Raw genomic sequence first — 27402 nt, forward strand, 5'->3', positions numbered from 1 at the left:
ATTTAACATTTCGTATAACACTGCACCGTATAGGTGAGGGCGAGACTACCGGAAGTAAGCTGTAACACGTGCCCTTTTGTGGTTTGTTCTCAACGTATCCAATCACGTGAATGTTGTCATATTGTAAGGTCCTCGAAGCAGAAACGCCTTCTTATTGATGGTAAATGTTACGAATTTAATATGTGACTGTGGCAGTTACCTTATGTGCAGGTAACCGCATGTGGCGGTTACATTATGTGCAGGTAACCATTACCTTATTTGGGCATAATACACGCGCACGGGCCTGTTGGACTTTTGGTTGTGCGGACGTGACGCACGCGCGGTTGCTGGAGCCACGCCCTCCGAAGAGGGCTTTTGGCTTTATATAAGCGTGCCGACTTCCGTTTGAGTTTAGTGTGCTGGATCTTGCTGTTTGAATAAACCATGTTCGAACCCTATGAATGGCCTCGTTCTCTCGCCTTCCGCGACTCCTAAACTGGTGACCCCCGACTACCGCCGAACGGATTCGGGGGCTGCAAATGAACACGGCAAGCGCACCCTAGCCAGGGAAGCCACCTAAGCTGGTGACACCGGCTTCTCCCGCACGGCTTCGGGCACAGTTTCGAACGCGGTTTCGAAATGCCGGAGTTTCGGAAACGACGACGGCCATGACTATGAGGTTCGCGCACCGCGCTCGGCTCCTCCTCTACGACCGGAGGGGCGAGCCTGCTCCAAGACCCTCCGAAGGCACGGCTACTTCGTCACCTTCGCGCGCACTGACGTTGGCGGAACGGCTGCTTCGTCACCTTCGCGCGCACTGACGTTAGCGGCACGGCCGCTTCATCACCCTCGCGCAACTACAACTACAATCGCAACTACCTCTCCGACCCTGCATCCTCGGGAGGCCTGTGAGGAACCTCGGCAGCCTCCCCCGAGGCCTTGACCAGCCCCTCGGTTGGCTCACCCGCTTTTCGCATGCACCGCTCGAGCCTTCTCGGCACTGCTCCCGCGAACTGCAACCTCGGGAGGCCCGCGAGGAACCTCGGCAACCTCCCCCGAGGACTTGCCCAGCCCCGCGGTCACCTCGGCCTACGCATAGGCCCGTGGAGTGCATTCTGGGGGGACGTATGTGGCGGTTACCTTATGTGCAGGTAACCGCATGTGGCGGTTACCTTATGTGCAGGTAACCATTACCTTATTTGGGCATAATACATGCGCACGGGCCTGTTGGACTTTTGTTTGTGTGGACGTGACGCACGCGTGGTTGCCGGAGCCACGCCCTCCGAAGAGGGCTTTTGGCTTTATATAAGCATGCCGACTTCCGTTTGAGTTTAGTGTGCTGGATCTTGCTGTTTGAATAAACCATCTTCGAACCCTACGAATGGCCTCGTTCTCTCGCCTTCCGCGACTCCTAAACTGGTGACCCCCGACTACCCCCGAACGGATTCGGGGGCTGCAAACGAACACGGCAAGCGCGCCCTAGCCAGGGAAGCCACCTAAGCTGGTGACGCCGGCTTCTCCCGCACGGCTTCGGGCGCAGTTTCGAACGCGGTTTCGAAATGCCGGAGTTTCAGAAACGACGACGGCCATGACTATGAGGTTTGCGCACCGCGCTCGGCTCCTCCTCTACGACCAGAGGGGCGAGCCTGCTCCAAGACCCTCCGAAGGCATGGCTGCTTCGTCACCTTCGCGCGCACTGACGTTGGCGGAACGGCTGCTTCGTCACCTTTGCGCGCACTGACGTTAGCGGCACGGCCGCTTCGTCACGCTCGCGCAACTACAACTACAACCGCAACTACTTCTCCGACCCTGCATCCTCGGGAGGCCCGTGAGGAACCTTGGCAGCCTCCCCCGAGGCCTTGACCAGCCCCTCGGTTGGCTCACCCGCTTTTCGCGTGCACCGCTCGAGCCTTCTCGGCACTGCACCCGCGAACTGCAACCTCGGGAGGACCGCGAGGAACCTCGGCAGCCTCCCCCGAGGACTTGCCCAGCCCCTCGGTCGCCTCGGCCTACGCATAGGCCCGTGGAGTGCATTCTGGGGGGACGTATGTGGCGGTTACCTTATGTGCAGGTAACCGCATATGGCGGTTACCTTATGTGCAGGTAACCATTACCTTATTTGGGCATAATACACACGCACGGGCCTGTTGGACTTTTGGTTGTGCGGACGTGACGCACGCACGGTTGCCGGAGCCACGCCCTCCAAAGAGGGCTTTTGGCTTTATATAAGCGTGCCGACTTCCGTTTGAGTTTAGTGTGCTGGATCTTGCTGTTTGAATAAACCATCTTCGAACCCTACGAATGGCCTCGTTCTCTCGCCTTCCGCGACTCCTAAATGACCTTATTTTACTCAATTTTACTATTTAAAAGTCTTATTTTAAAAATTTATTAATGATTTTTGGACTTGCATTTTGTGAGGGTGGAACGTATCTCATTGACTTGCATGTTAGAAGCTGTTCGCCGTTTGCGATTTCACCATTCACGGAGATTTACAGGAACGGAATTCCCTTGGGCGAGAATTTACTGTACTATACAGTGCCTTCCGAAAGTATTCACACCCCTTGACCTTTTTCACATTTTGTTGTGTTACATACAACCTAAATTTAAATTGGGTTAAAATACCACATAATGTCAACGTGGATTTTGTTTTTTCAGAAATTCTTATAAAAGAATTAAAAATGAAAAACATAAATATCTAATTTACCTAAGTATTCAGAACCCTGAGTAAAGCCTGGTGTTGGCTTAAAGGTTAAGGTGGCTGGCTTGAGATCTTAAGGTCTTAAGTTAAAACCCCTGTAAGGCCGTTGAATTACCACTAGGTGGGTTGACTCAGCCTGTCATCCTGCCGAGGTCGGTAAAATGAGTGCCAGCTAACTGGTATCAGAGGCACTGCATCAGTGGGACAGCCTCGCTAACAGAAATAATGCAACCAGTAGCCACAGGCTGCACACAAACCACCACCAGCCCCCTGAGTCAATACTTCGTTGAAGCATCTTTAGCAGTGATTACAGCTTTGAGTCTTCTTGGTTATGTCTGTATCAGCTTTGCACATCTTGATTTGGGGAGTTTCTCCCATTCTTCCTTGCAGATTTGCTCAAGCTCTGAAAAGTTGGATGGGAAGTGTCGGTGAATTGTGAATAGCAATCTTCAAGTCTTTCCACAGATTCTCAATGGGATTAAAGGCTGGGCTTTGGCTGGGCCTCTCAAGGACTTTCACGTTCTGAAGCCATTCCAGTGTTGTTTTGGCTGGATGTTTGGGGTCATTGTCCTGTTGTAACATAATTTTATTTTACTGTCGTCTAAGGTCTTTTGCACTCTGAAGCAGATTATCCTCAAGGATTTGCCTGCATTTGGCTCCATTTATTGTTTCCACTATCCTTCAGAGTGTCCCAGTCCCTGCCACTGAAAAGCATCCCCATAGCATGATGCTGCGATCACAATGCTTCACGGTTACGGTTGGTGTTAGATGGGTGATGAGCTGTGCTCGGTTTCTGCCAGACATAGAGCTTTGCATTCAGGCCAAAGAGTTCAATTTTCATCTCATCAGACCACATAATATTTTGCTTCATGTTCTTCATGAGTCATTCACTTGCTTTTTTGCAAACTCGTCATGTGCCTTTTTCTCGCGTGGCTTCCGTCTGGCCACTCTTCCATAAAGCATCGGTTTGTGAAATGCAGCAGATACTGTTGTACTTCTGGCAGCTTCTTCCATCTCAGCCAAGAAACTCTGTAGTTCTGTCAGAGTGGTTATTGGGTTCTTTCTTGGTCACCTCCCTGACCAAGGTCCTTCTTGCCCGGTTGCTCAGTTGGGTCAGACGGCCGGCTCGAGGAAGAGTCTGCGTAGTTACATATTGTTGCGAATATGGAATTTGGCCTCCATATCCGCTTGTAAATATTCCCCTATTTTCTCCAATACTCCCCAACTTTCCCCGATCCCCCATTCCCTAGTCCCATTGCATGTAAATAACAATCAGTAGAGCCGACCTTCCCCTTATTCCCCCATTAAATGTCGTGCCCAGGTCCACCGCACCACACGTAGACAACTTTCGGACATCTTCCTAGTTATTCTTATTCTATGTCAGTTAAGGCCTCGTCTCCATTAATTATGACTCTTCGTTGCACCAGAATGTGATTATATGGCATCAGTAGTGAGTTTAGGACCTTTCCCATACCTCCTTCCATCTTCTTCCCCAACAATTACAACAACAACAGAGGAGATGGCGGCGGAGCAGGGGAGGATGCGTCCTCACACCGGCTCGATTAGCTCCAGACCATGCGCTCCACGGGGTTACCACGAAGGGGCTCCTTGTCAGCTCCTCGTCAAGGGCGGAGCCTGGTAAACCCCCCGCACGCACCCAATGAGAAGCAACGTGCCGATTCCACAAGGCGGAGCTAACGAGCCGAGGGCGTGTCACTCCCCGCCGGATATACGCGGCCACGCGCCGGATGTGACGAGAGATGCGCACCCAGCTTGGAGAAGGAAAGCCACCTGCGAGCGCTGAGTCAGATGCGCACCCAGCTTGGAGAAGGAAAGCCACCTGCGAGCGCTGAGTCAGATGCGCACCCAGCTTGGAGAAGGAAAGCCACCTGCGAGCGCTGAGAGAGATGCGCACCCAGCTTGGAGAAGGAAAGCCACCTGCGAGCGCTGAGTCAGATGCGCCCCCAGCTTGAGCAGACAAGACGCCATCCGAGCGCTGCGACCTCCCCGCATCTCTGGACCGGACCGAGTCGATTCTGACCTTTGAGCCCAGGTGCACCTGGAGCCATCGCTACCCGCCTGTCCTTTGCATCAATCCCCGTGTGAGTCAGCCGTTGTCCTATTTACCTGTCGTCTGTTGGGAATAATATAAGATTGTGTCTAAGTGCTTGTCTTTCTATGCTGTCCCTCTTGTAGTTGTAATCTAACCTTCCGCCTTAATATAACCTCCTCCGGAGGTCTTGAGAACTGAACCCCTGGTGTCGTATTGTGTTATTGTAATCCAGCCGGGTGTCTTCTTTTTCTTATTGAGCCAGCATCGCGCGACTTCGTCAACGTCGAGTATAGTCGGGTAATTTGTGCGGACACGACGGCCATTCCGCTCGGCCCACTTTAACATCAAAGTCGTGTCTGTAACAATATTATTTCCATTTCCTAATGATGGAGCTCACTGTGCGCTTGGGAACTTTCAACACTCTTAAAATTGTTTTAAACCCTTCCCCAGATCTATGCCTCCTCAAAATTATATCTTGGAGTTCTATGGACAGCTTCTTGGACTTCATGGTAAGAGTTTCTGCTCTGACATGTAATGTCAACTGTGAAACCTTGTATAGAAAGGTGTGTTTCTTTCTAAATCATGTCCAATCAATTGAATTAGCCACAGGTGGGCTCCACCAGTCCAGTTAAGTTGTAGAGACATCTCAAGAATGATCAAAGGAAATTGGATGCACCTGAGCTCAATTTGGAGTATTATAGCAGAGGGGTTGAATACTTAATGGCTCAAGACATTTCAGCTTTTCATTTTTAATTAATTTGTAAAAATTCATTTTAAAAAATTCCACTTTGACATATGATTTGTTTGGACCGGTTTGGACCAGTTCAAGTCATACCAAAGACTTTTAAAATGGTACGTGCCACTTTCTTGCTTGAAAAGGATGGAGCATGGACAATCCCCATCGGTTGTCATCCATGGGAGGAAATTCCTCTTGAGGAAATGCCCGTCAAGTAGATGAGAAAAGCGAAAAGCGACATCGGTTGTCATTGTTCGGACATCGCTGGTACCCAGAGTATCCCAGGTAGTGACGGCACTTCCTCCAAGCTCAGTGGCTCTGTCAAGTGTTTGGCTTGTCAGTATGCACGTGTGTGTGTGTGTGTGTGTGTGTGTGTGTGTGTGTGTGTGTGTGTGTGTGTGTGTGTGTGTGTGTGTGTGTGTGTGTGTGTGTGTCCGCCAGTTCTATTACGAGCCTCAGCCCAAGTATTAAAAATTTCGAAAAAAAAAAAAAAAAGATGTACCGTATGTATTATTCGTAGATCAGTGACAAAAAATATCTCAATTTAATCCATTTCAAATTCAGGCTGTAACACCAAAATGTGAACAACGTCAAGGGGTGTGAATACTTTGATTCTGAAAGCAATGTATATATGTAACAAGAACCAATCATATCTCTCACCAGTAATTGGAGGGAATAACCTATCAGCTCTCACTGAATCAATTACCCCAGGTGGCTAGGATTATAAATAAATTAACTCCTCTCATGCTTCTCTTGCCGAAGAATGCTGCACGACGCAACCACAAAAAGCTACAGAAAGTAAGCCCTTTGCTGTTTCAAACTTTACATGAATTCCTCTACAGCTGCAAAACATTCACAAGCAGTACATACATGAGAATACTCATTCCACATGCCCCCCTCAGCCGCCGGACTGGTGTGATTGACTATACTGTATATATAATATACAAACATATACAGCATAGCTCTGTAACCTTCTGGAAGCTGACCTTCAACACAGGAACATCATATATATATACAGTCATGGCCAAAAATATTGGCAGCCTTGCACTTTTTTTTTAAATACCTAACAATTTTCCCGAAAAATAAGTTGAAATTGACAAAAGTATTTGGTCTCCACAATTCATTATTTCACTGTTAATGTTACAGAACCTTTGATTTTCATTCATAGCTTAATGTATCCTTTTAAATCAGAAAATAAAAAGAAATGGCATTGACGAAATTATTGACACCCTCGACTTAATATTTGGTAGCACAGCATTTGGACAAAATAACTGCAGTCAAGCACTTCCTGTAGCCATGAATGAGCTTCCTACACCTCTCTACTGGCAGGTTGTCCCACTCTTCTTGTTCAAACTGCTCCAGTTCTCCCAGATTTGAAGGGTGCCTTCTCCCAACTGCTGTTTTCAGATCTCCCCACATGTGTTCAATGGGATTTAGATCTGGACTCATTTCTGGCCACTTCAGAACAATCCAGCATTTTGACTTGATCCATTCTTGGGTGCTTTTTGAAATGTGTTTGGGGTCATTGTCCTGCTGCAAGACCCATGACCTTCGACAGAGACCAGCTTTCTGACACCGAGTTGAACATTGCACTCCAAAATGCCTAGGTAATCTCCTGATTTCATGATGCCATGCACACATTCAAGGTACCCAGTGCCAGAGGCAGCACAGCAACCCCAAAACATAACTGAACCTCCTCCATGTTTGACTGGAGAGAAGGTGTTCTTTTCTTTGAAGGCTCCATTTTGTTTTCTGTAAACATAGAGATGATGTTGGGTGTTGGGCTAGCCCTGGTGTTGGGCTAGCGCCTAGGGTGCCGGCTTAGGATCCTTGGATCCTGGGTTCGAATCCCGGTCGATCGCTGAATTAACGCCAGGGGGGTTGACTCAGCCTGTCATCCTCCCGAGGTCGGCTAATTGAGTACCAGTTCACTGGTAATTCCCTGTTTGTCGTTAAAAGGCGGCAAAAAGGGTTGGCGTCAGGAAGGGCATCCGGCCGTAAAACATTGCTTCAAAAAGGGGACCAAAAAACAACAACAACCACGGTTCCCGAAAAAGGCCAACCCCCGCTTTGCGGGGAAAAATGGCCTCTAAGGGTGGTTATTATATATATAAACATAGAGATGATGTGCTTTACCAAAAAGCTCTAATTTGGTCTCATCTGTCCACAGGACATTCTCCCAGAAGGATTTTGGCTTGTTCAGTTGTGTTTTGGCAAACTCCAGTAAGGCTTTCTTATGTCTCACTCTCAGTAGTGGGGTCCTCCTGGGTATTCTTTCATTGAGCTGGCGACGGATGGTGCGAGTTGAAACTGTCGTACCTTGTGTCTGAAGGTCAGCTTGAATCTGTTTGGCAGTTGATGGAGGTGCTTTCTCCACCATTCGAACAATCCTTCGCTGTAATCTTTGATCAAGTTTTCTCTTGCGGCCACGTCCAGGGTGGTTGGCTACAGTGCCACGGGCCTTAAACCTCCTGACAACATTGTGTACAGTGGACACAGGAACATCAAGTTCTCTGGAGATGGAGTTGTAGCCTTGGGATTGTCCATGTTTGGCTACAATCTTGTGTCTGACCTCCTCAGACAATTCTCTGGTTTTCTTTCTTTTCTCCATGCTCATTGCGGTGCACACAGTGACACAAAACAGCAGAATGACTCCTTTTCTCTATTCAAACTGGTTGAACTAGAACGGGCACTCGGTAGAGCGCATACCTTCGCCGCAGCTACTGTTCTGTACTTGGCATGGGAGTGTAGGGAACAGAACAACAAAAATACGATTTTGACCTTTTCGTGACCTTGACCTTGACCTTTGACCCGATTGCTCCCAAAATCTAATCAAATGTGTCCCGTATAATAACCAATCATCCCACCAAATTTCATGCAATTCGGTTGAATACTTTTTGAGTTATGCGAATAACATACACACACACACACAGACATACAAATAAATACACAGCGATCAAAACATAACCTTCCGCTTTTGCGAAGGTAATGAGTGATATTTATATTACAGGCAACTGCAACTCACCACAGGTGAGTTCAATTCCAAAGTAAAGGAGAATCACCTGCTTGAAATCTAATTATTTCTAACAACTTCTTCAAGGTGCCAATAATATTGTCCAGGCCATTTTACGATAACTGTGTGGAACTAGAACGGGCACTCGGTAGAGCGCATACCTTCGCCGCAGCTACTGTTCTGTACTTGGCATGGGAGTGTAGGGAACAGAACAACAAAAATACGATTTTGACCTTTTCGTGACCTTGACCTTTGACCCGATTGCTCCCAAAATCTAATCAAATGTGTCCCGTATAATAACCAATCATCCCACCAAATTTCATGCAATTCGGTTGAATACTTTTTGAGTTATGCGAATAACATACACACACACACACAGACATACAAATAAATACACAGCGATCAAAACATAACCTTCCGCTTTTGCGAAGGTAACTAGAACGGGCACTCGGTAGAGCGCATACCTTCGCCGCAGCTACTGTTCTGTACTTGGCAAGGGAGTGTAGGGAACAGAACAGTGAACAGTTTGGTGCTGATTTCATGCAAATCGGATAAGAATTGACCGAGTTATGACAAAAAACGCACATTTTGCAAGGTCGTGACCCCCCTGACCTTTGACCCCCAACCGCTAACAAGGGTAATGTCTTCACTGGGTCATGTCGTATATCACAAGATCGGGCATTGAATTCTGAACATTTTGGCATTAGTTGCATGCCAATTGGATAAAAATTGACCGCGCTATGGTAAAAATACGATTTTGACCTTTTCGTGACCTTGACCTTGACCTTTGACCCGATTGCTCCCAAAATCTAATCAAATGTGTCCCGTATAATAACCAATCATCCCACCAAATTTCATGCGAATCGGTTGAATACTTTTTGAGTTATGCGAATAACATACACACACACACACAGACATACAAATAAATACACAGCGATCAAAACATAACCTTCCGCTTTTGCGAAGGTAATAAGCTAAGATTTAGTAATTTTTCAGCTTTTTTTGTTTTGTTCCACTGCAAACCAGAGAAATACATATGTGGGTACCAAAAGATGTTTTACTTCCAACAATTTTCTGGAAGAAATGGTGAATTATTTGAAAAAGGTGCAAGGGTGCCAATATTTTTGGCCATGACTGTGTATATACAGTGCATTCAGAAAGTCTTCCCACCCCTTTACTTTTTTCACATTTTGTTATGTTGCAGCCTTATGCTGAAATCGTTTAAATTCATTTTTTCCCTCATCAATCTACACTCAATACCCCATAATGACAAAGAGAAAACAGGATTTTAGAAAGTTTTTTGCAAATTTATAATAAAGAAAAAACTGAAATATCACATTTACATAAGTATTCATACCCTTTGCTATGACACTTGAAATTTAGCTCAGGTCCCTCCCATTTGTCTTGATCATCTTTGAGATGTTCCTACACCTTGATTGGAGTCCACCTGTGGTAAATTCAATTGATTGGACATGATTTGGAAAGGCACACACCTGCCTATATAAGGTCTCACAGCTGACAATGCAGATCAGAGCAAAAACCAAGCCATGAGGTTGAAGGAACTGCCTGCAGAGCCCGCTTGAAAGACACATGAAAGCCCACTTGGAGTTTGCAAAAAAGCACCTAAAGGACTCTCAGACTGTGAGAAACAAGATTCTTTGGGCTCTCATGTGTCTTTCACTGAGGAGAGGCTTCCGTCTGGCCACTCTGCCATAAATCCCAGATCGGTGGAGTGTTGCAGTGATGGTTGTACTTCTGGAAGTTTCTCCCATCTCCACACAGGATCTCTGGAGCTCAGCCAGAGTGACCATCGGGTTCTTGGTCACCTCTCTTACCGAGGCTCTTCTCCCCCGATTGCTCAGTTTGGCCGGGCGGCCAGCTCTAGGAAGAGTCCTGGTTGTTCCAAACTTCTTCCATTTAAGAATTATGGAGGCCTCTGTGCTCTTGGGAACCTTCAATGAACCACCTTTAGAGGCCATTTTTCCCCACAGAGCAGGGGTTGGCCTTTTTCGGGCACCGTGGTCCCCTTTTTGAAGCAATGTTTTATGGCCAGATGCCCTTCCTGCCGCCAAACCAAGCCATGAGGTTGAAAGAACTGCCTGCAGAGCCCGCTTGAAAGACACATGAAAGCCCACTTGGAGTTTGCAATGATCCCCTTTTTGAAGCAATGTTTTATGGCCAGATGCCCAGTTTGGCCGGGCGGCCAGCTCTAGGAAGAGTCCTGGTTGTTCCAAACTTCTTCCATTTAAGAATTATGGAGGCCTCTGTGCTCTTGGGAACCTTCAATGAACCACCTTTAGAGGCCATTTTTCCCCACAGAGCAGGGTTTGGCCTTTTTTGGGCACCGTGGTCCCCTTTTTGAAGCAATGTTTTATGGCCAGATGCCCTTCCTGCCGCCAAACCAAGCCATGAGGTTGAAGGAACTGCCTGCAGAGCCCGCTTGAAAGACACATGAAAGCCCACTTGGAGTTTGCAAAAATCCCCTTTTTGAAGCAATGTTTTATGGCCAGATGCCCTTCCTGTTTTTGCTCAAGGTCATCTGCCAGCATCCTGGAAATCAGCTAACATTACCGCTTTACACAAAAAAGGTGCAAAAACAGATCCTTGCAACTACAGACCAATCAGCCTGCTCCCAATTATCAGCAAAGTCATGGAATCCATCATTGCTTCGGATATGAAATCTTTCCTCTTCTCCAATGGCTTGATCTCTGATCATCAATTTGGTTTGAGACCAGGTCACTCTACTCTGGACATGCTGCTTCTGCTGTCTCAACAATGGATGGAGGTCCTCAATGCCAAACAGGAAATCAGAGCTGTCTCCCTTGACATATCACGGGCCTTTGATACGGTCTGGCACCCAGCTCTGCTCACCAAACTCTCCTCCTATGGTATCCATGGAAATCTCCATGCATGGCTTGCGGACTTCCTCTCTGGTCGTAGTCAACGTGTGGCCCTGAATGGATTTCTCTCATATCCCCTTCCTGTTCAGGCTGGAGTTCCCCAAGGAAGTGTGCTGGGCCCTGTGCTTTTTCTGGTCTTTATCAATGATCTCTCCGACTCTCTGGAAAATCCTCTCTATCTCTTTGCTGATGACTCTACTCTCTGCCGCTCCATTCCTCTTCCCTCAGATCGGCAATCTGCAGCCTCCTCACTCTCTGAAGACCTGGACAAAATCACAGACTGGTCAAACAAGTGGAACATGTCTTTCAATCCTGACAAATCTCACTCTCTTACAATGTCTCTCCGAAAAGATCGACTGGACAACCCTCCCATCTACTTTCTCAACAATCCTCTCCAAGAAGTTCTGTCGCTCAAGCTTTTGGGTCTCACTATCTGCCATGATCTTTCTTGGGAAAACAATTCCAAGCTGGCCTCCAAAGCCAGTCGTCGACTGGGCATCCTCCGTCGTGCGAAGTCCTTCCTCGGCACACCTGAGCTCCTCACCACATACAAGGCTTTCATCCGCAGCTCAATGGAATACTGTTCTTCCCTATGGGCTGGTGCTCCTGCCTCACACCTGGCTCGGCTTCACGCTGTTGAATCCAAAGCTTTCAAAATCATTGGAATCTCCCGCGATGAAGCTATCTCTGAAGGCCTTTCACTCACTCACCGCAGGCAGGTAGGTGGTCTTTCTGTCTTCTACCGACTCCTCTCCGGCCTTGCTCCCCCAGCTCTCTCTGTGCTCTGTCCCCCAAATATTCCTACAGGTCGCACAGGATCTGCCAGCAACCCTCTGATGGTTAAACTGCCGAAATCTCGGCTCTCTGCTCACCTTCACTCTTTCATTCCTCTTTTCTCCCGCCTCTGGAACAAACTCCCACACTCCCTTCAATCCATCTCCTCCCTCCAGGTCTTTAAAACAGCTGTTCACCACCATCTCTTATCTTCCCCCATCCAAAACCTTGATCTTTTCTACCCCCACTAATTCACCCCAGATCCACCTTGTTTGAAATTCCAACTTCTTTCCTGGAAATCCTGGCAGTGTCCATATGTTTATACCTCTCCCACCCCCCCCCCCCCCCTTCACATGCCTACCCCCCAAAGCCGTCTCCCTCCCACAGATCTCTCGATGTCTCCATGTCTCTCGGTCCCTGCTCTCAAATGTTGTGTTTGTGTCCTTCCCCCTCTCTCCCCATCTTGTCTACCGCTCCCGATGTTATTTGTTTTATGTGTCTGTTTGTCTTTCTGTGTGATTAATGTTCGCTCTTTCACGAGCCTCGATCTTGTATACAAAAAAAAAAAAAAAAAAAACCCTGTTAGTTGCCTCTTGTGACACACAGGGAATTATCAGTGAACTGGTACTCAATTTGCCGACCTCGGAAGGATGACAGTGGAGACCTTCAATGCAGCAGAAAAATTTTTTGTAGGCTTCCCCAGATCTGTGCCTCGACACAATCCTGTCTCTGAGCTCTGCAGGCAGTTCCTTCGACCTCATGGCTTGGTTTTTGCTCTGATATGCATTGTCAGCTGTGAGACCTTATATAGACAGGTGTGTGCCTTTCCAAATCATGTCCAATCAATTGAATTTACCACAGGTGGACTCCAATCAAGGTGTAGAAGCATCTCAAAGATGATCAAGAGAAATGGGAGGCACCTGAGCTAAATTTCAAGTGTCATAGCAAAGGGTCTGAATACTTATGTCAATGTGATATTTCAGTTTTTTCTTTTTAATAAATTTGCAAAACTTTCTAAAATCCTCTTTTCTCTTTGTCATTATGGGGTATTGAGTGTAGATTGATGAGGGAAAAAATGAATTTAAACGATTTCAGCATAAGGCTGCAACATAACAAAATGTGAAAAAAGGGAAGGGGTCTGAATACTTTCTGAATGCATTGTATGTATATATATATATACAGTCACATGAAAAAGTAAGTACACCCCATGAAATGTTTTTTTATCTTTTTAACATATGTGGACATATCAATATTTGATCTTCATTCATTCATTCGTTCTATAGATAAAGGTGATCTAATTAAACAAAAAACAATGAAAAATTGACTTTGCAATAATTTATTCAACACAAAATTGTTGCACAGCTCGTTTCAAATCCCCCCACAATATCTCGATGGATTTAGATCCGGGCTTTGACTTGGCCATTCCAGAACCCTCCATTTCTTTCTTTTCAGCTATTCCTTGGTGGATTTACTGGTACTAGGGCATGCCCGTACTATATATATATCTAAAATTATATCCCCCCCCCCTCTATTTACATGAAATGGTTTGGTCCATTCGCAAAGCCAAAGCGAACGGCTTGCGAGTACGGTGACAATCCCCCCCCCCCCCCCTCTATTTACATGAAATGGTTTGGTCCATTCGCAAAGCCAAAGCGAACGGCTTGCGAGTACGGTGACAATCCCCCCCCTCTATTTACATGAAATGGTTTGGTCCAAAGCGAACGGCTTGCGAGTACGGGTAAATAAATCGCCATAGCTCGGTAACTACTTCTCCGATTAATATGAAACCTTGAAAAGGCACATCCTCAGGTCCCCAGCAATATACCTGGCAAGTTTCAAGTATATCGGACCCGTGGTTGTCGAGAAACAGCGGTCACAGACAAACGACACACACACATACACACACACATACACACACACATACACACACACACACACACACACACACAGAGATTACTGGAATTATAGATAGATGTTTCGGGTCATTGTCATGTTGCAAGGTCCACCTTCGGTTGAGCTTCAACTTTCCGACAGATGGCCTCACATTATCCTCAAGCACCCTCTGGTACAATGAAGAATTCATAGTGGATTCTATGATGGTGAGCTGCCCAGGCCCTGATGCAGCAAAGCTGTCCCAAACCATAATATTTCCACCACCATGCTTTACAGTTGGTATCAGGTTCTTGTGGTCAAATGCTGTCTTTGGTTTTCGCCAAACATGTCTTCTGGTACTGTGGCCAAATAGCTCTCCCTTTGACTCATCTGTCCAGAGCACATTGTTCCAAAAGTGCTAGTCTTTGCCTAGGTGTTAATTGGCAAACTTTAGTCTTGCCCTGATGTTCTTTCTGGACAGCAAAGGTTTCCTCCTGGCACACCTCCCATGTAGATCAAATTTGTGCAGCCTCTTTCTAATGGTAGACTCGTGCACTTTGACATCAACAGTGGCAAGAGCTACCTGTAGGTCCCGGGATGACATTCTGGGGTTCTTAGAGACTTCTTTCAGCATATTGCGGTCTGCTCTCGGGCTGAACTTGCTGGGGCGGCCTGGGCTGAACAAGTTGACAGTTGTTTGGAATCTTCTCCACTTGTAGATGATCTTCCAGACAGTCGAATGATTTATTTCAAATTGTTTGGAGATATTTTTAAATCCCTTCCCAGACTCGTAGGCATCTCGAACCTTCTTTCTGAAGGCCTCAGAGACCTCTTTTGATCTAGGCATGGTGACGCCGCACACTTCAACAACAAAGAGCAATCCAAACGAAATGCCTGAGGTTTAAATAAGACAGGTTCCTCCAAGATCCTCTCTAACGATGTTCTAATCATTTGCACCTGAGCTGGTGCACCTGATTCTAATTTTAGGTATTTGAAGTAGTGATAAATGTCGGGGTGTACTTACTTTTTTCACATGCGAAATTTGCATTTATGTTTATTTAAATTATACAATGGACTACAAAATGTAAATGTTTCATGATATTTGTTATATTATATCACCTTTATCTAACAATATTGTTGAAATGAAGATCAAATAGCTGTATGTTGAAATATGTTGAAAAAGTCAAAACTTTACATGGGGTGTAGTTACCTTTTCACGTGACTGTATGTATGTATATATATATATATATTTATATTCTGATTCTGATGTACCATACACTTACAGAGCATCAGTGCTGCCGACACAATTTCTTGGCAGGGGTTATACTGTTGTACTGGATGATTTCTATCGACACATATGATATATATCTGACTGACACGTGCGCATGTCCACACATTCAACTAGAAAGTTAGCCAGGAGGTATGCATACTCACCTCCAGAGGCAGCATTAAGGGCATGCAAAACATCCAATTGAATGGGGCCCCGAGACAACAAGGGGCCCCAAATGACCAATCGTGGTTCACAATCTTTTGAGAGGGTCCATGAGGGTGGGGTCTCACCTTTCCAACAAAACATATCAAGTTGTGAGTGGTGATAAACAGCGTGAAGAGAATGCTCCATCTCAAGGAAAGAAAGGCCTGTCACATCATGAATCGATTTTAAAAAACGTTTTCTCCTTTTGCTTAACTTGACTGGACTATTACAAAATTAGGGGGTGAGGTTAGTAGAGAAAGCAAGTGGAATAATAACTAGGTTTAATGGATACAAATGCAACAATAATCACAATAAAATTTGAATAATCCCTAATAATCTTTAAAACGGCTGTTCACCACCATCTCTTGTCTTCCCCCATCCAAAACCTTGATATTTTCTACCCCCGTTAATTCACCCCAGATACACTTTTTTTGAAATTCCAACTTCTTTCCTGGAAGTCCAAGCAGTGTCCTTGTGGTTTTTGTTTTTTTATCTCTCCCTCCCTTCACACGCCTCCTCCCCCCAAGCCATCTCCCTCCCACAGATCTCCCGATGTCCCCGCTCTCAAATGCTGTACTTGTGTGCTTCCTTCTCTCTCCCCATCTTGTCTCCTGTTCCCTTCATCATATTTTTATGTGTCGGTTTGTCTTTTTGTGTTTAATGTTAGCTCTTACACGAGCCTCGATCTTGTATACAAAAAAAAATAAAAAAAAATTGTACATATCGATATTGTGAAAATCAGATGTGTTTCAGTCAGGTTCAATCAGAAATCAAATTCCTAATGGTACAAAGCACGGCACCTGTCCGTCTTCCCATGGAAAAAGAAAAACCGAGACAACTCCAGCGGAGCTGAAAAGCGAAAAATAGCTTTAAAAAAGGCAAAAAGTGCTGAAAATCACACAAAATCAACGATTTTCGTCACACAAGCAGCAAAACTAGAAAGGGGTCTTCGGTCTAGCACATGTGCTGGGTGTGTTATCTTACCAATGAGCTTGTGGAGCGCTCACCGAGTGGCTTAAGCACACGAGCAAGCACTCCAACGACATGGTTGACGAGGAACGTCCGGCTTGGCAAGCGACAGCAAGTGATGGAACACATGCCTGGATCCGCTTTTTACATGAATTTTTGTTTACTGCTGGTGGTGGTGAGATTAGGGGATTATCATCATTCTAATCCCATAAAATGATGTGGGCCAGAGGGGATGGCGACCAGGAACATCTTACAGAGATCTGACCCAGAGGGTCACGTTTTTGTTTTTATTACTCCCAATTATTGGACTATTTGGTGAAATGCCACGATAAGGTGGAACGACGCTCAAGTTGCTATATATACACCTTCCCAAATCCCAAGGCAGAAAAAGGCAATAAAACATGGGAATTCCTCTGGATTTCTTTGCGGTCGAGTCTAAAGCGGACATAGGTTAAGCGAGTGTAAACATAACACGGAGTCCTCTACCTCGTGATACAACTGAGGGTTGGGATATCCTCTCCCACCACCACCGGGAGTGGTGCAACATCGTTCACATTGACGAGGATAATTTGCGTCGCCCCACCTTCGGAACTCCGAGTGAGGGGTGCGATGAAGTCGCTACACCCTTTGCCTTTTAACCCTTGGCAAGTTACGTTGGTTGAGAATTGCATAAGTAACGACCGAATACATCGACGGCAGACAGATGGACAACAAATTGCGTATTTTCGTGTGATGACAGATTGACAGGGCTCACCGGGGCCCACTGGGCCAATATTACCCTCGCCAGAGGAGAGCGTATTGCATTTGGGTGTTTGTGTGTCTGTTTGTATGTCTGTTTGTATGTCTGTTTGTGTGTCTGTTTGTATGTCTGTTTGTATGTCTGTTTGTATGTCTGTTTGTATGTCTGTTTGTATGTCTGTTTGTATGTCTGTTTGTGTGTCTGTTTGTAAGTCTTTTTGTATGTCTGTTTGTGTGTCTGTTTGTATGTCTGTTTGTGTGTCTGTTTGTGTGTCTGTTTGTGTGTCTGTTTGTGTGTCTGTTTGTATGTCTGTTTGTATGTGTTTGTATGTCTGTTTGTATGTCTGTTTGTATGTTGTTTGTATGTCTGTTTGTGTGTCTGTTTGTATGTCTGTTTGTATGTCTGTTTGTATGTCTGTTTGTGTGTCTGTTTGTATGTCTGTTTGTATGCCTTTTTGTGTGTCTGTTTGTATGTCTGTTTGTGTGTCTGTTTGTATGTCTGTTTGTATGTGTTTGTATGTCTGTTTGTATGTCTGTTTGTATGTCTGTTTGTATGTCTGTTTGTATGTCTGTTTGTATGCCTTTTTGTGTGTCTGTTTGTATGTCTGTTTGTGTGTCTGTTTGTATGTCTGTTTGTGTGTCTGTTTGTATGTCTGTTTGTATGTCTGTTTGTATGTCTGTTTGTATGTCTGTTTGTATGTCTGTTTGTATGTCTGTTTGTATGTCTGTTTGTATGCCTTTTTGTGTGTCTGTTTGTATGTCTGTTTGTATGTCTGTTTGTATGTCTGTTTGTGTGTCTTTTTGTATGTCTGTTTGTGTGTCTGTTTGTATGTCTGTTTGTGTGTCTGTTTGTATGTCTGTTTGTATGTCTGTTTGTGTGTCTGTTTGTATGTCTGTTTGTGTGTCTGTTTGTGTGTCTGTTTGTGTGTCTGTTTGTATGTCTGTTTGTATGTCTGTTTGGATGTCTGTTTCTATGTCTGTTTGTATGCCTTTTTGTGTGTCTGTTTGTATGTCTGTTTGTGTGTCTGTTTGTATGTCTGTTTGTATGTCTGTTTGTATGTCTGTTTGTATGTCTGTTTGTATGCCTTTTTGTGTGTCTGTTTGTATGTCTGTTTGTATGTCTGTTTGTATGTCTTTTTGTATGTCTGTTTGTATGTCTGTTTGTATGTCTGTTTGTATGTCTTTTTGTATGTCTGTTTGGATGTCTGTTTCTATGTCTGTTTGTATGCCTTTTTGTGTGTCTGTTTGTATGTCTGTTTGTATGTCTGTTTGTATGCCTTTTTGTATGTCTGTTTGTATGTCTGTTTGTATGTCTGTTTGTATGTCTTTTTGTATGTCTGTTTGTATGTCTTTTTGTATGTCTGTTTGTATGTCTGTTTGTATGTCTGTTTGTATGTCTGTCTGTTTGTATGTCTTTTTGTATGTCTGTTTGTATGTCTGTTTGTATGTCTGTCTGTTTGTATGTCTGTCTGTTTGTATGTCTGTTTGTATGTCTGTTTGTATGTCTGTTTGTGTGTCTGTTTGTATGTCTGTTTGTATGTCTGTCTGTTTGTATGTCTGTTTGTATGTCTGTTTGTATGTCTGTTTGTGTGTCTGTTTGTATGTCTGTTTGTATGTCTGTTTGTATGTCTGTTTGTATGTCTGTTTGTATGTCTGTTTGTAAGTCTTTTTGTATGTCTGTTTGTATGTCTGTTTGTATGCCTTTTTGTGTGTCTGTTTGTATGTCTGTTTGTATGTCTGTTTGTGTGTCTTTTTGTATGTCTGTTTGTGTATCTGTTTGTATGTCTCTTTGTATGTCTGTTTGTGTGTCTTTTTGTATGTCTGTTTGTGTATCTGTTTGTATGTCTGTTTGTGTGTCTGTTTGTATGTCTGTTTGTGTGTCTGTTTGTATGTCTGTTTGTGTGTCTGTTTGTATGTCTGTTTGTATGTGTTTGTATGTCTGTTTGTATGTTGTTTGTATGTCTGTTTGTATGTCTGTTTGTGTGTCTGTTTGTATGTCTGTTTGTATGTCTGTTTGTATGTCTGTTTGTATGTCTGTTTGTATGCCTTTTTGTGTGTCTGTTTGTATGTCTGTTTGTATGTATGTTTGTATGTCTGTTTGTATGTCTTTTTGTATGTCTGTTTGTATGTCTGTTTGTATGTCTGTTTGTATGTCTTTTTGTATGTCTGTTTGGATGTCTGTTTCTATGTCTGTTTGTATGCCTTTTTGTGTGTCTGTTTGTATGTCTGTTTGTATGTCTGTTTGTATGCCTTTTTGTATGTCTGTTTGTATGTCTGTTTGTATGTCTGTTTGTATGTCTTTTTGTATGTCTGTTTGTATGTCTTTTTGTATGTCTGTTTGTATGTCTGTTTGTATGTCTGTTTGTATGTATGTCTTTTTGTATGTCTGTTTGTATGTCTGTCTGTTTGTATGTCTGTCTGTTTGTATGTCTGTTTGTATGTCTGTTTGTATGTCTGTTTGTATGTCTGTTTGTATGTCTGTTTGTATGTCTGTTTGTATGTCTGTTTGTATGTCTGTTTGTATGTCTGTTTGTATGTCTGTTTGTATGTCTGTTTGTATGTCTGTTTGTATGTCTTTTTGTATGTCTGTTTGTATGTCTGTTTGTATGTCTGTTTGTATGTCTTTTTGTATGTCTGTTTGTATGTCTGTTTGTATGTCTGTTTGTATGTCTGTTTGTATGTCTTTTTTTTTTTTTAATGTAGAAGGCTCCAGGCACAGACTATGTCGTCCTCATCGAGGCCAGGCCAAATAAAAGAGCTGCATTGATAGAGAAAAGTAAAGAAGAGAATAGTCTAAGAGTTTTTTGAGAGCGCAGAGAATCTGCTTTTTGAAAAGGGGAAGATCATAAGTGTTTGGAAAGACATGTGAAGGTAAAGAATTCCAGAGTTTGGCATGGAAGGGAAGAAACAAACATCATAACGGCCCACCCTTGAGTTGCCAATGGCCACACAATAATCATGAGATGTAGTGTCTTGTCGAGTAATCCGTGGTCTCGCTAATGGCGGAGGTACACAGGCAGCAAGTTCTTGGGACCAGAAACTGAAGTAATGTCTGTAAAAAAGAGAAAGAGCCAACTTTGCGACGGAATTTGAGCGGGTCGAGTTTTGAGGTCAGATTGGGAGAGTTGATCAGTCGAATTACTTTGGATTCAATTCTGTCCAGTAAGTATGTGGAGCTAGAACCTCCCCAGATGTGAGAGCAGTACTCCATACAAGGACGAATCAATCCTTTATATAGTTGAAGCAACTGTTGAGAGGAGAAGAATCTTCGACATCTGAACAGGACTCCTAGTTTCTTCGTGGCAGACTTAGCTATTTGTGTAATGTGTGGATTCCAGGATAGATTTTATGTTAGGGTAATACCTAGTAGGTTTATTGAAACGCATGGTGTAATTGTGGAACTTTCAAAGGAGATTGGAGAGATGAGAGGAGTTTTGGAGAGAGATATGGGAAGAAATTGAGTTTTATAAGCGTTAAACTTAACCTGGTTACATTTGCCCCACTGGGAAATCTTGTCCAACTCCGAATTTAAAGAGGAGGTTGTGATAAAACGAGATGTACATCGAGTTTGGGAAGATGGGGCAGATGGAAAAAACGGAGGAATGCAATGTTGAGTCATCAGCATATGAGTGCATTTGATTATTTGTAGAAGAAAGAAGGTCCTTGATAAAAAGAAGGAAGAGTGTTGGAGACAGAACAGAACTCTGAGGAACACCGCTGTTGATAGGGAAGGCGGGAGATGTTGAGCCATGGACAATTACAGAGATAGAGCGGTCAGAGGGAAAGCTCGATATGAGAGAGCAGAGTGAAGGAGGAAAGCCGAAAGAGGGAAGCTTGGATAGCAGGACCCCGATGCCAAACTCTGTCAAAGGCTTTTGAGATATCAAGGCCTACAAAAAAAGGATTCCCCAAAATCTCTCAGAGAAGAGGCCCAGACATTCGTAATGTAAGAAAGGATATCACCGGTATGGATCTTACCTTGCGAAAGCCATATTGATGGTCAGATAGAAGACTGTGGTTTGTATGTCTGTTTGTCCGTATAAAACGTCTGTTTATTAATTACATTCGACTATTTAGAACCCAAAATCCCTTTGCGACCCCAAGACCCATTAAGACCACGATGACCCTAAAAACCATGAAGAACCCTAAAATCCCATAGAGCCTTTAGAACCCGAAGACCCTTTGAGATCCCGAAAACCTTTAGACCCTTTATAACTCTAAGACAATTTAAGACCCCGAAGACCATTTTAAACCCGAAGACCCTTCAAGTCCTCTAATATTTTTTAGACCCCGAAGACCCCGATACTCCAAAGACCCAAATACTCCAAACACCCCGAAGAACCAAAAGACTCTTACAGACCGGAAAGACCTAGAGGACCCCGAACACCCAAAAGACCCCGACGACTCTTAAAGATCCCAAAGACCCAAAAGACCAAGAGAATCCAAATGACCCAGAGGACGCAAAAGACACAAAATATCCTGAGGAGCCAAAGGACCCCGAGGAACAAAAAAAATCCAGAGGAAACAAAAGACCCACATGACACAAAAGAGACAAAAGATCCTAAGGACTCAAATGACCCAAAGGACAAAACCACACAAACACATCCTGGTGAGGGTCTGCAATCTCTCATCGCTCTTTCTTGTTGCGTTTTGTATGGAGCCCCCAAATGACGAACGCCACCCCAGCTCACCTCTAAGCTGTCTAGCCTGGGTTCAATATGAACCCACCTATAAATGGTTAACGTGGTGTTTCATACCCCAGGCTGTCCTGATACATCAACGTGTGCGGCATCTTGTCTGCTTGCATTATTGGTGGATGATAAATTTCCCACAATGTCGTTTGTGAAGAGTAGGCAAGTCATAGCTGGCAACCTGCTAATTTGCAAACAACTGTCTGGACTGCAGGCAGCAAATCGTCTCGTGTTCTAGAAGGTTCCTTGACACCAGGTTACACCGCTTGCTATATTGGAGCGTGATTGTTGGCTGTAACTTCCGCACTGTAAACAAATTGATTCGATGTTTCACACGATTCATACGAGTGGCCTTCTTCAAACATGAATGTCAACCAAATAACACACGTGCACACAAACACGCACCCACATGTGGAGAAAGCAGCCAACAACAGCCACTCACACACACACACACACACACACACACACACACACACACACACACACACACACACACACACACATACACACACACAGATACACACACATACAGGTGGATATTTGGAGACCTGGGAAGGCTCCGTTCCACCTTCGGAAACCTGCATATGAAAACAACAACCAACGACACACATTTACTCAATATCCGCTTGAAAAGTTGTCAATACAAGCTGTCCACTCCTCAAAATAAATTGTGAGAAGACAATCAGGAATTGTAAACACACTGGCACACAGCAGCCAACAGCTTCATGAACACCGACATTTTCTACTGACAAAAAAGCCATTCATGCAAAATCCGAGGGAAGTTGGAAGGGATGTTCCCCTTAAATAACGCATGACGGGAGCTCGGGTCCCCTTAAATCCTCATGAAAGGTCTGCCAGGTAGATGATGATGCACAAAGATGGGCCATGTGCATGTAAACTCGTTTATCAACTTGAGTGCAAGTTAAGATGGAAGAGCAGGAAGCTTACACCTTCGTCCCCACGCAAGACTTCATGAAGGTGATCAGATCAGGTAACCATGCAGAGCTTTTCTTACAGAACTCGTTTAGTCCAATCAATGAACAACTGCCCTGATTGAAATAATTATTATTTGCTCCCGTTACGGAATGTCCTTTGACTGATTAATCATTGCATTCATTTTTGCTAGGAAGTTGCAGTTTATTTAACAAGAAAATATATGGGATTTATCTAATATTACACATTTATCTTATAGGCTTAGCGGTTAGGGTGCCAGCTTGGGATCCTAGGATTCTGGGTTCGTTGGCTTAGCGCTTCGGGAGCTGGCTTGGGATCCTAGGATCCTGGGTTCGTTGGCTTAGCGGTTAGGGAGCCGGCTTGGGATCCGAGGATCCTGGGTTCTTTGACTTAGCAGTTACGGTGCCAGCTTGGGATCATAGGATCCTGGGTTCGTTGGCTTAGCGGTTAGGGTGCCGGCTTGGGATCCTAGGATCCTGGGTTCGTCGGCTTATCGGTTACGTTGCTGGCTTGGGATCCTGGGTTCGTCGGCTTAGCAGTTAGGGTGCTGGCTTAGGATCCTAGGATCCTGTGTTCTTTGGCTTAGCAGTTACGGTGCGGGCTTGGGATCCTAGGATCCTGGGTTCTTTGGCTTAGCGGTTACGGTGCCGGCTTGGGATCCTAGGATCATGGGTTCGTCGGCTTAGCGGTTACGGTGCCGGCTTGGGATCCTAGGATCCTGGGTTCATTGGCTTATCGCTTAGGGAGCCGGCTTGGCTTAGGATCCTAGGATCCTGGGTTCGTTGGCTTAGCGGTTACGGTGTCGGCTTGGGATCCGAGGATACTGGGTTCGTCGGCTTAGCGGTTACGGTGCCGGCTTGCGATCCTAGGATCCTGGGTTCGTTGGCTTAGCGGTTACGGTGCCGGCGTTGGATCCTAGGATCCTGGGTTCATTGGCTTATCGCTTAGGGAGCCGGCTTGGCTTAGGATCCTAGGATCCTGGGTTCGTTGGCTTCGCGGTTAGGGAGCCGGCTTGGGATCCGAGGATTCTGGGTTCTTTGGTTTAGCAGTTAGGGTGCCGTCTTGGGATCCTAGGATCCTGGGTTCGTTTGCTTAGCACTTAGGAAGCTGGCTTGGGATTCTAGGATCCTGGGTTCGTTGGCTTAGCGGTTAGGGAGCCGGCTTTGGATCCTAGGATCCTGGGTTCGTTGGCTTAGCGGTTAGGGTGCCGGCTTGGGATCCTAGGATCTTGGGTTCTTTGGCTTCAAGGTTACGGTGCCGGCTTGGGATCCTAGGATCCTGGGTTCATTGGCTTAGCGGTTAGGGTGCCGGCTTGGGATCCTCGGATCCTGGGTTCGTTGGCTTAGCGGTTAGGGTGCCGGCTTGGGATCCTAGGATCTTGGGTTCGTTGGCTTAGCGGTTAGGGTGCCGGCTTGGGATCCTAGGATCCTGGGTTCGTTGGCTTAGCGGTTAGGGTGCCGGCTTGGGATCCTAGGATCTTGGGTTTGTTGGCTTAGCGGTTAGGGCGCCGGCTTAGGATCTTAGGATCCTGGGTTCGTTGGCTTAGCGGTTAGGGTGCTGGCTTGGGATCCTAGGATCCTGGGTTCGTTGGCTTAGCGGTTAGGGTGCCGGCTGGGGAACCTAGGATCCTGGGTTCGTTGGCTTAGCGGTTACGGTGCCGGCTTGGGATCCTAGGACTTGGGTTATTTGGCTTAGCAGTTAGGGTGCCGGCTTGGGATCCTAGGATCCTGGGTTTGAATCCCGGTCGATCGCTGAATTAACGCCAGGGTGGTTGACTCAGCCTGTCATCCTTCCGAGGTCGGCAAATTGAGTATCAGTTCACTGGTAATTCCCTGCGTGTTGCAAGAGGCGACTAACAGGGTTGGCGGCAGGAAGGGCATCCGGCCATAAAACATTGCTTCAAAAAGGGGACCACGGTGCCCAAAAAAGGCCCACCCCTGCTCTGCGGGGAAAAATGGCCTCTAAAGGTGGTTCTATTTATCTTATATTACAGACAATAAAATAAGCGTTTGTGTAACAAAATAAGTGTAGCCCCCCTAATCTGACGACCTCCCATATCCAAACTTGATGAACCCCAACCGTCTGGCAGTGGATTTGCCCTACAAGTCCCAAGACGATTGACTCCGCAGTTCCAATCGAAGAAGAATTCCAGTCGAACCAATTTAGTGGGAAAATTGCCCGTCTGACGCAGTGGGAGAGGCTGAAAATCGGAACCTTGGGTCGCCAAGCAGCCACTGCGCCAACGCAATGCCCACACGCAACGAATGGCAAATCGGGTCCGGGGGTACCACGGCAGCAGAAGGACCTGCAAGTGGAACTCATAATCCATAAACTAAGGTGTATACCAGTGTTTGGAACACTTATACAACACATCTCTGTGCTCTCCTTTTGCAGTTCGGGTTGACGCATTATATACATATACAGTACATATATATATACATATATATATGAGCATTATCAGGATGTCCCTAGAATGAAATGGGTCACTAAAGATGGGTGGTCAGACCTCGAAAATGGAGATGTATTGCGATACTGCACGCAGAGACGCAATCATTTCGCGTTTTGATAATGAGAGCGACTTTTGTCAAATCGACCAATATGTCTATCTTTGTACGGAAACACAGCTGTGTGTGTGTGTGTGTGTGTGTGCGTTTGTGTGTGTGTGTGTGTGTATGTGTGTGTGTGTGTGTGTGTGTGTGCGCGTTTGTGTGTGTGTGTGTGCACGTTTGTGTGTGTGTGTGTGTGTGTGTGTATGTGTGTGTATGTGTGTGTGCGTGCGCATGCATTTGTGTGTGTGTATGTGTATGTGTGTGTGCGCGTTTGTGTGTGTGTGTGTGTGTGTGTGCATTTGTGTGTGTGTGTATGTGTGTGCGTGCAGGTTTGTGTGTGTGTGTGTGTATGTGTGTGTGTGTGCGCGCATATGTGTGTGTATGTGTGTGTGCATTTGTGTGTGTGTGTGTGTGTGTGTGTGTGTGTGTGTGTGTATGTGTGTGCAGATTTGTGTGTGTGTGTGTGTGTGTGTGCGCGTGCGCGTTTGTGTGTGTGTGTGCGCGCGCGCATGTGTGTGTGTGTGTGTGTGTGTGTGTGTGTGTGTGTGTGTGTGTGTGTGTGTGTGTGTGTGTGTGTGTGTGTGTGTGCGTGTGTGTGTGTACGAATCGATTGTGAAACGGTCAAGCAATCAACCTGGAGATATCCCGCAGCACCTGCTCATCGATATGTCAAGTTCATAATCCGAGTTTCGCGACGCTTTCTGCAGAAACGTTCTGATGACATTTCATGGCTTGTACTTCATACCGAGATCGTTTATTTATCAGGAATGTGGTGTCTACAGAGTTGTCGATACAGATCAATATCCGTTGTATCGTCTATTTATTTTTTCCCATTTTCATTTCCCAACGGAGTAAAAATTCCATTAACGCAATCGGCAAACTCCTTCACTGCGAACGATTTCATGCAGGTAATAGAAACACCTTTGCTTGCGGTTGTGGTTAGACATCGGTGTAACCACATCTTGTGTTCAATCACACTCATCCAAAACCTTGTTTAATTGGAGAAGAACACTTTTTGTGACCGACTCATCTGCAGCAACCTCGCGATCACCGTCTCCACCTGGACAACCTTTCGCTTCGAACGTCCACCTGCTTTCATGGAGCAGGTACTTTACGATGTTTGCGTTATAAACCGTATGTGAGCACCTTGGCCGGGTGGAATGGAACGGTCGATCAAAGCGGGTGACATGTTGCTATTGAACACTACGGTATAATATACACCATGAGCGGGAGTACTATGCGCTCGTTGTTGCCCCCACATCGAGTACATTGGCATGTGCGCATCTCCCAACCCCACTCCAACCCCACCTCCACCTGCACCCCCACAACCCCATCGACCATCATTGCTCGGTTGTTGTTTTTTCGCGATTTTTTGCTTCACGGGGATATCGTTAGGAAATCGCGGATAAAGGCACCGACAATCAGCAGGTGAGAAGGAAGGTCGGTGTCGGCGCAGGTGAATCATCATCGTACATCCCACGGCACACTCACGCTGCACCTACCCACAACATACGGATAATCCGCCCAGCAGAACGCAGAGAGCAGGCAGCTTTGCGTGGAGGCGAGCTGCACGGCGGGGCATGGCTCCGGGACGCGACCGGAGGGGGGGCCCGACCCCGGAACTGCCGCTCGCCTCTCGCACGCACTCGGGGCTCGGCCGCGGTGGGAGCTCCGACCGGCCGCTGCCCGGCGCCGCCCGGCAACGGGGCAGCCTGCGCTCCGGGGCTGCGGCCGGGAGGAGGCACGAGGTGAGGGAGGGGGGAAAGTAAGGGTGGGCGATGGAGAGGATGGGGAGGGAGTGCGGGAAGGGGAGGGAGAGGGGACAGAGAAAGGATCAAGCAGACGGAGGTGGAATTCACAGAATAATGGGGAATTGGGAGAGGAGAGAGGGAAGGGGAGTTGAAAGTAAGGAATTCAGGTTGGACTGAGGAGGGTACGAGTTAAAAGGGATGGAGTTACCTTTACAGGGCAGTGCCATGGACCACCCTCCAAAAGGGGAGGT

The 27402-nt window shown here is 45.8% G+C and overlaps 1 protein-coding gene across 1 annotated transcript in view; it reads right to left on the reverse strand.

Annotated features, from left to right (window-relative positions):
• Positions 1–27090, reverse strand: part of GLRA2 (glycine receptor alpha 2) — a 308566-nt gene extending 281476 nt beyond the window's left edge. The window contains exon 1 of the mRNA XM_068135182.2: positions 26903–27090. Within this exon, the coding sequence (XP_067991283.1) occupies positions 26903–26982 (80 nt within the window). The 5' untranslated portion in view covers positions 26983–27090. The remainder of the gene's footprint in view (positions 1–26902) is intronic.
• Between the last annotated feature and the right edge of the window lie 312 nt (positions 27091–27402).

This window comes from Myxine glutinosa, chromosome 14, assembly GCF_964187855.1.
Source record: "Myxine glutinosa chromosome 14, kmMyxGlut1.1, whole genome shotgun sequence".
NCBI classification, from domain to species: domain Eukaryota; kingdom Metazoa; phylum Chordata; class Myxini; order Myxiniformes; family Myxinidae; genus Myxine; species Myxine glutinosa.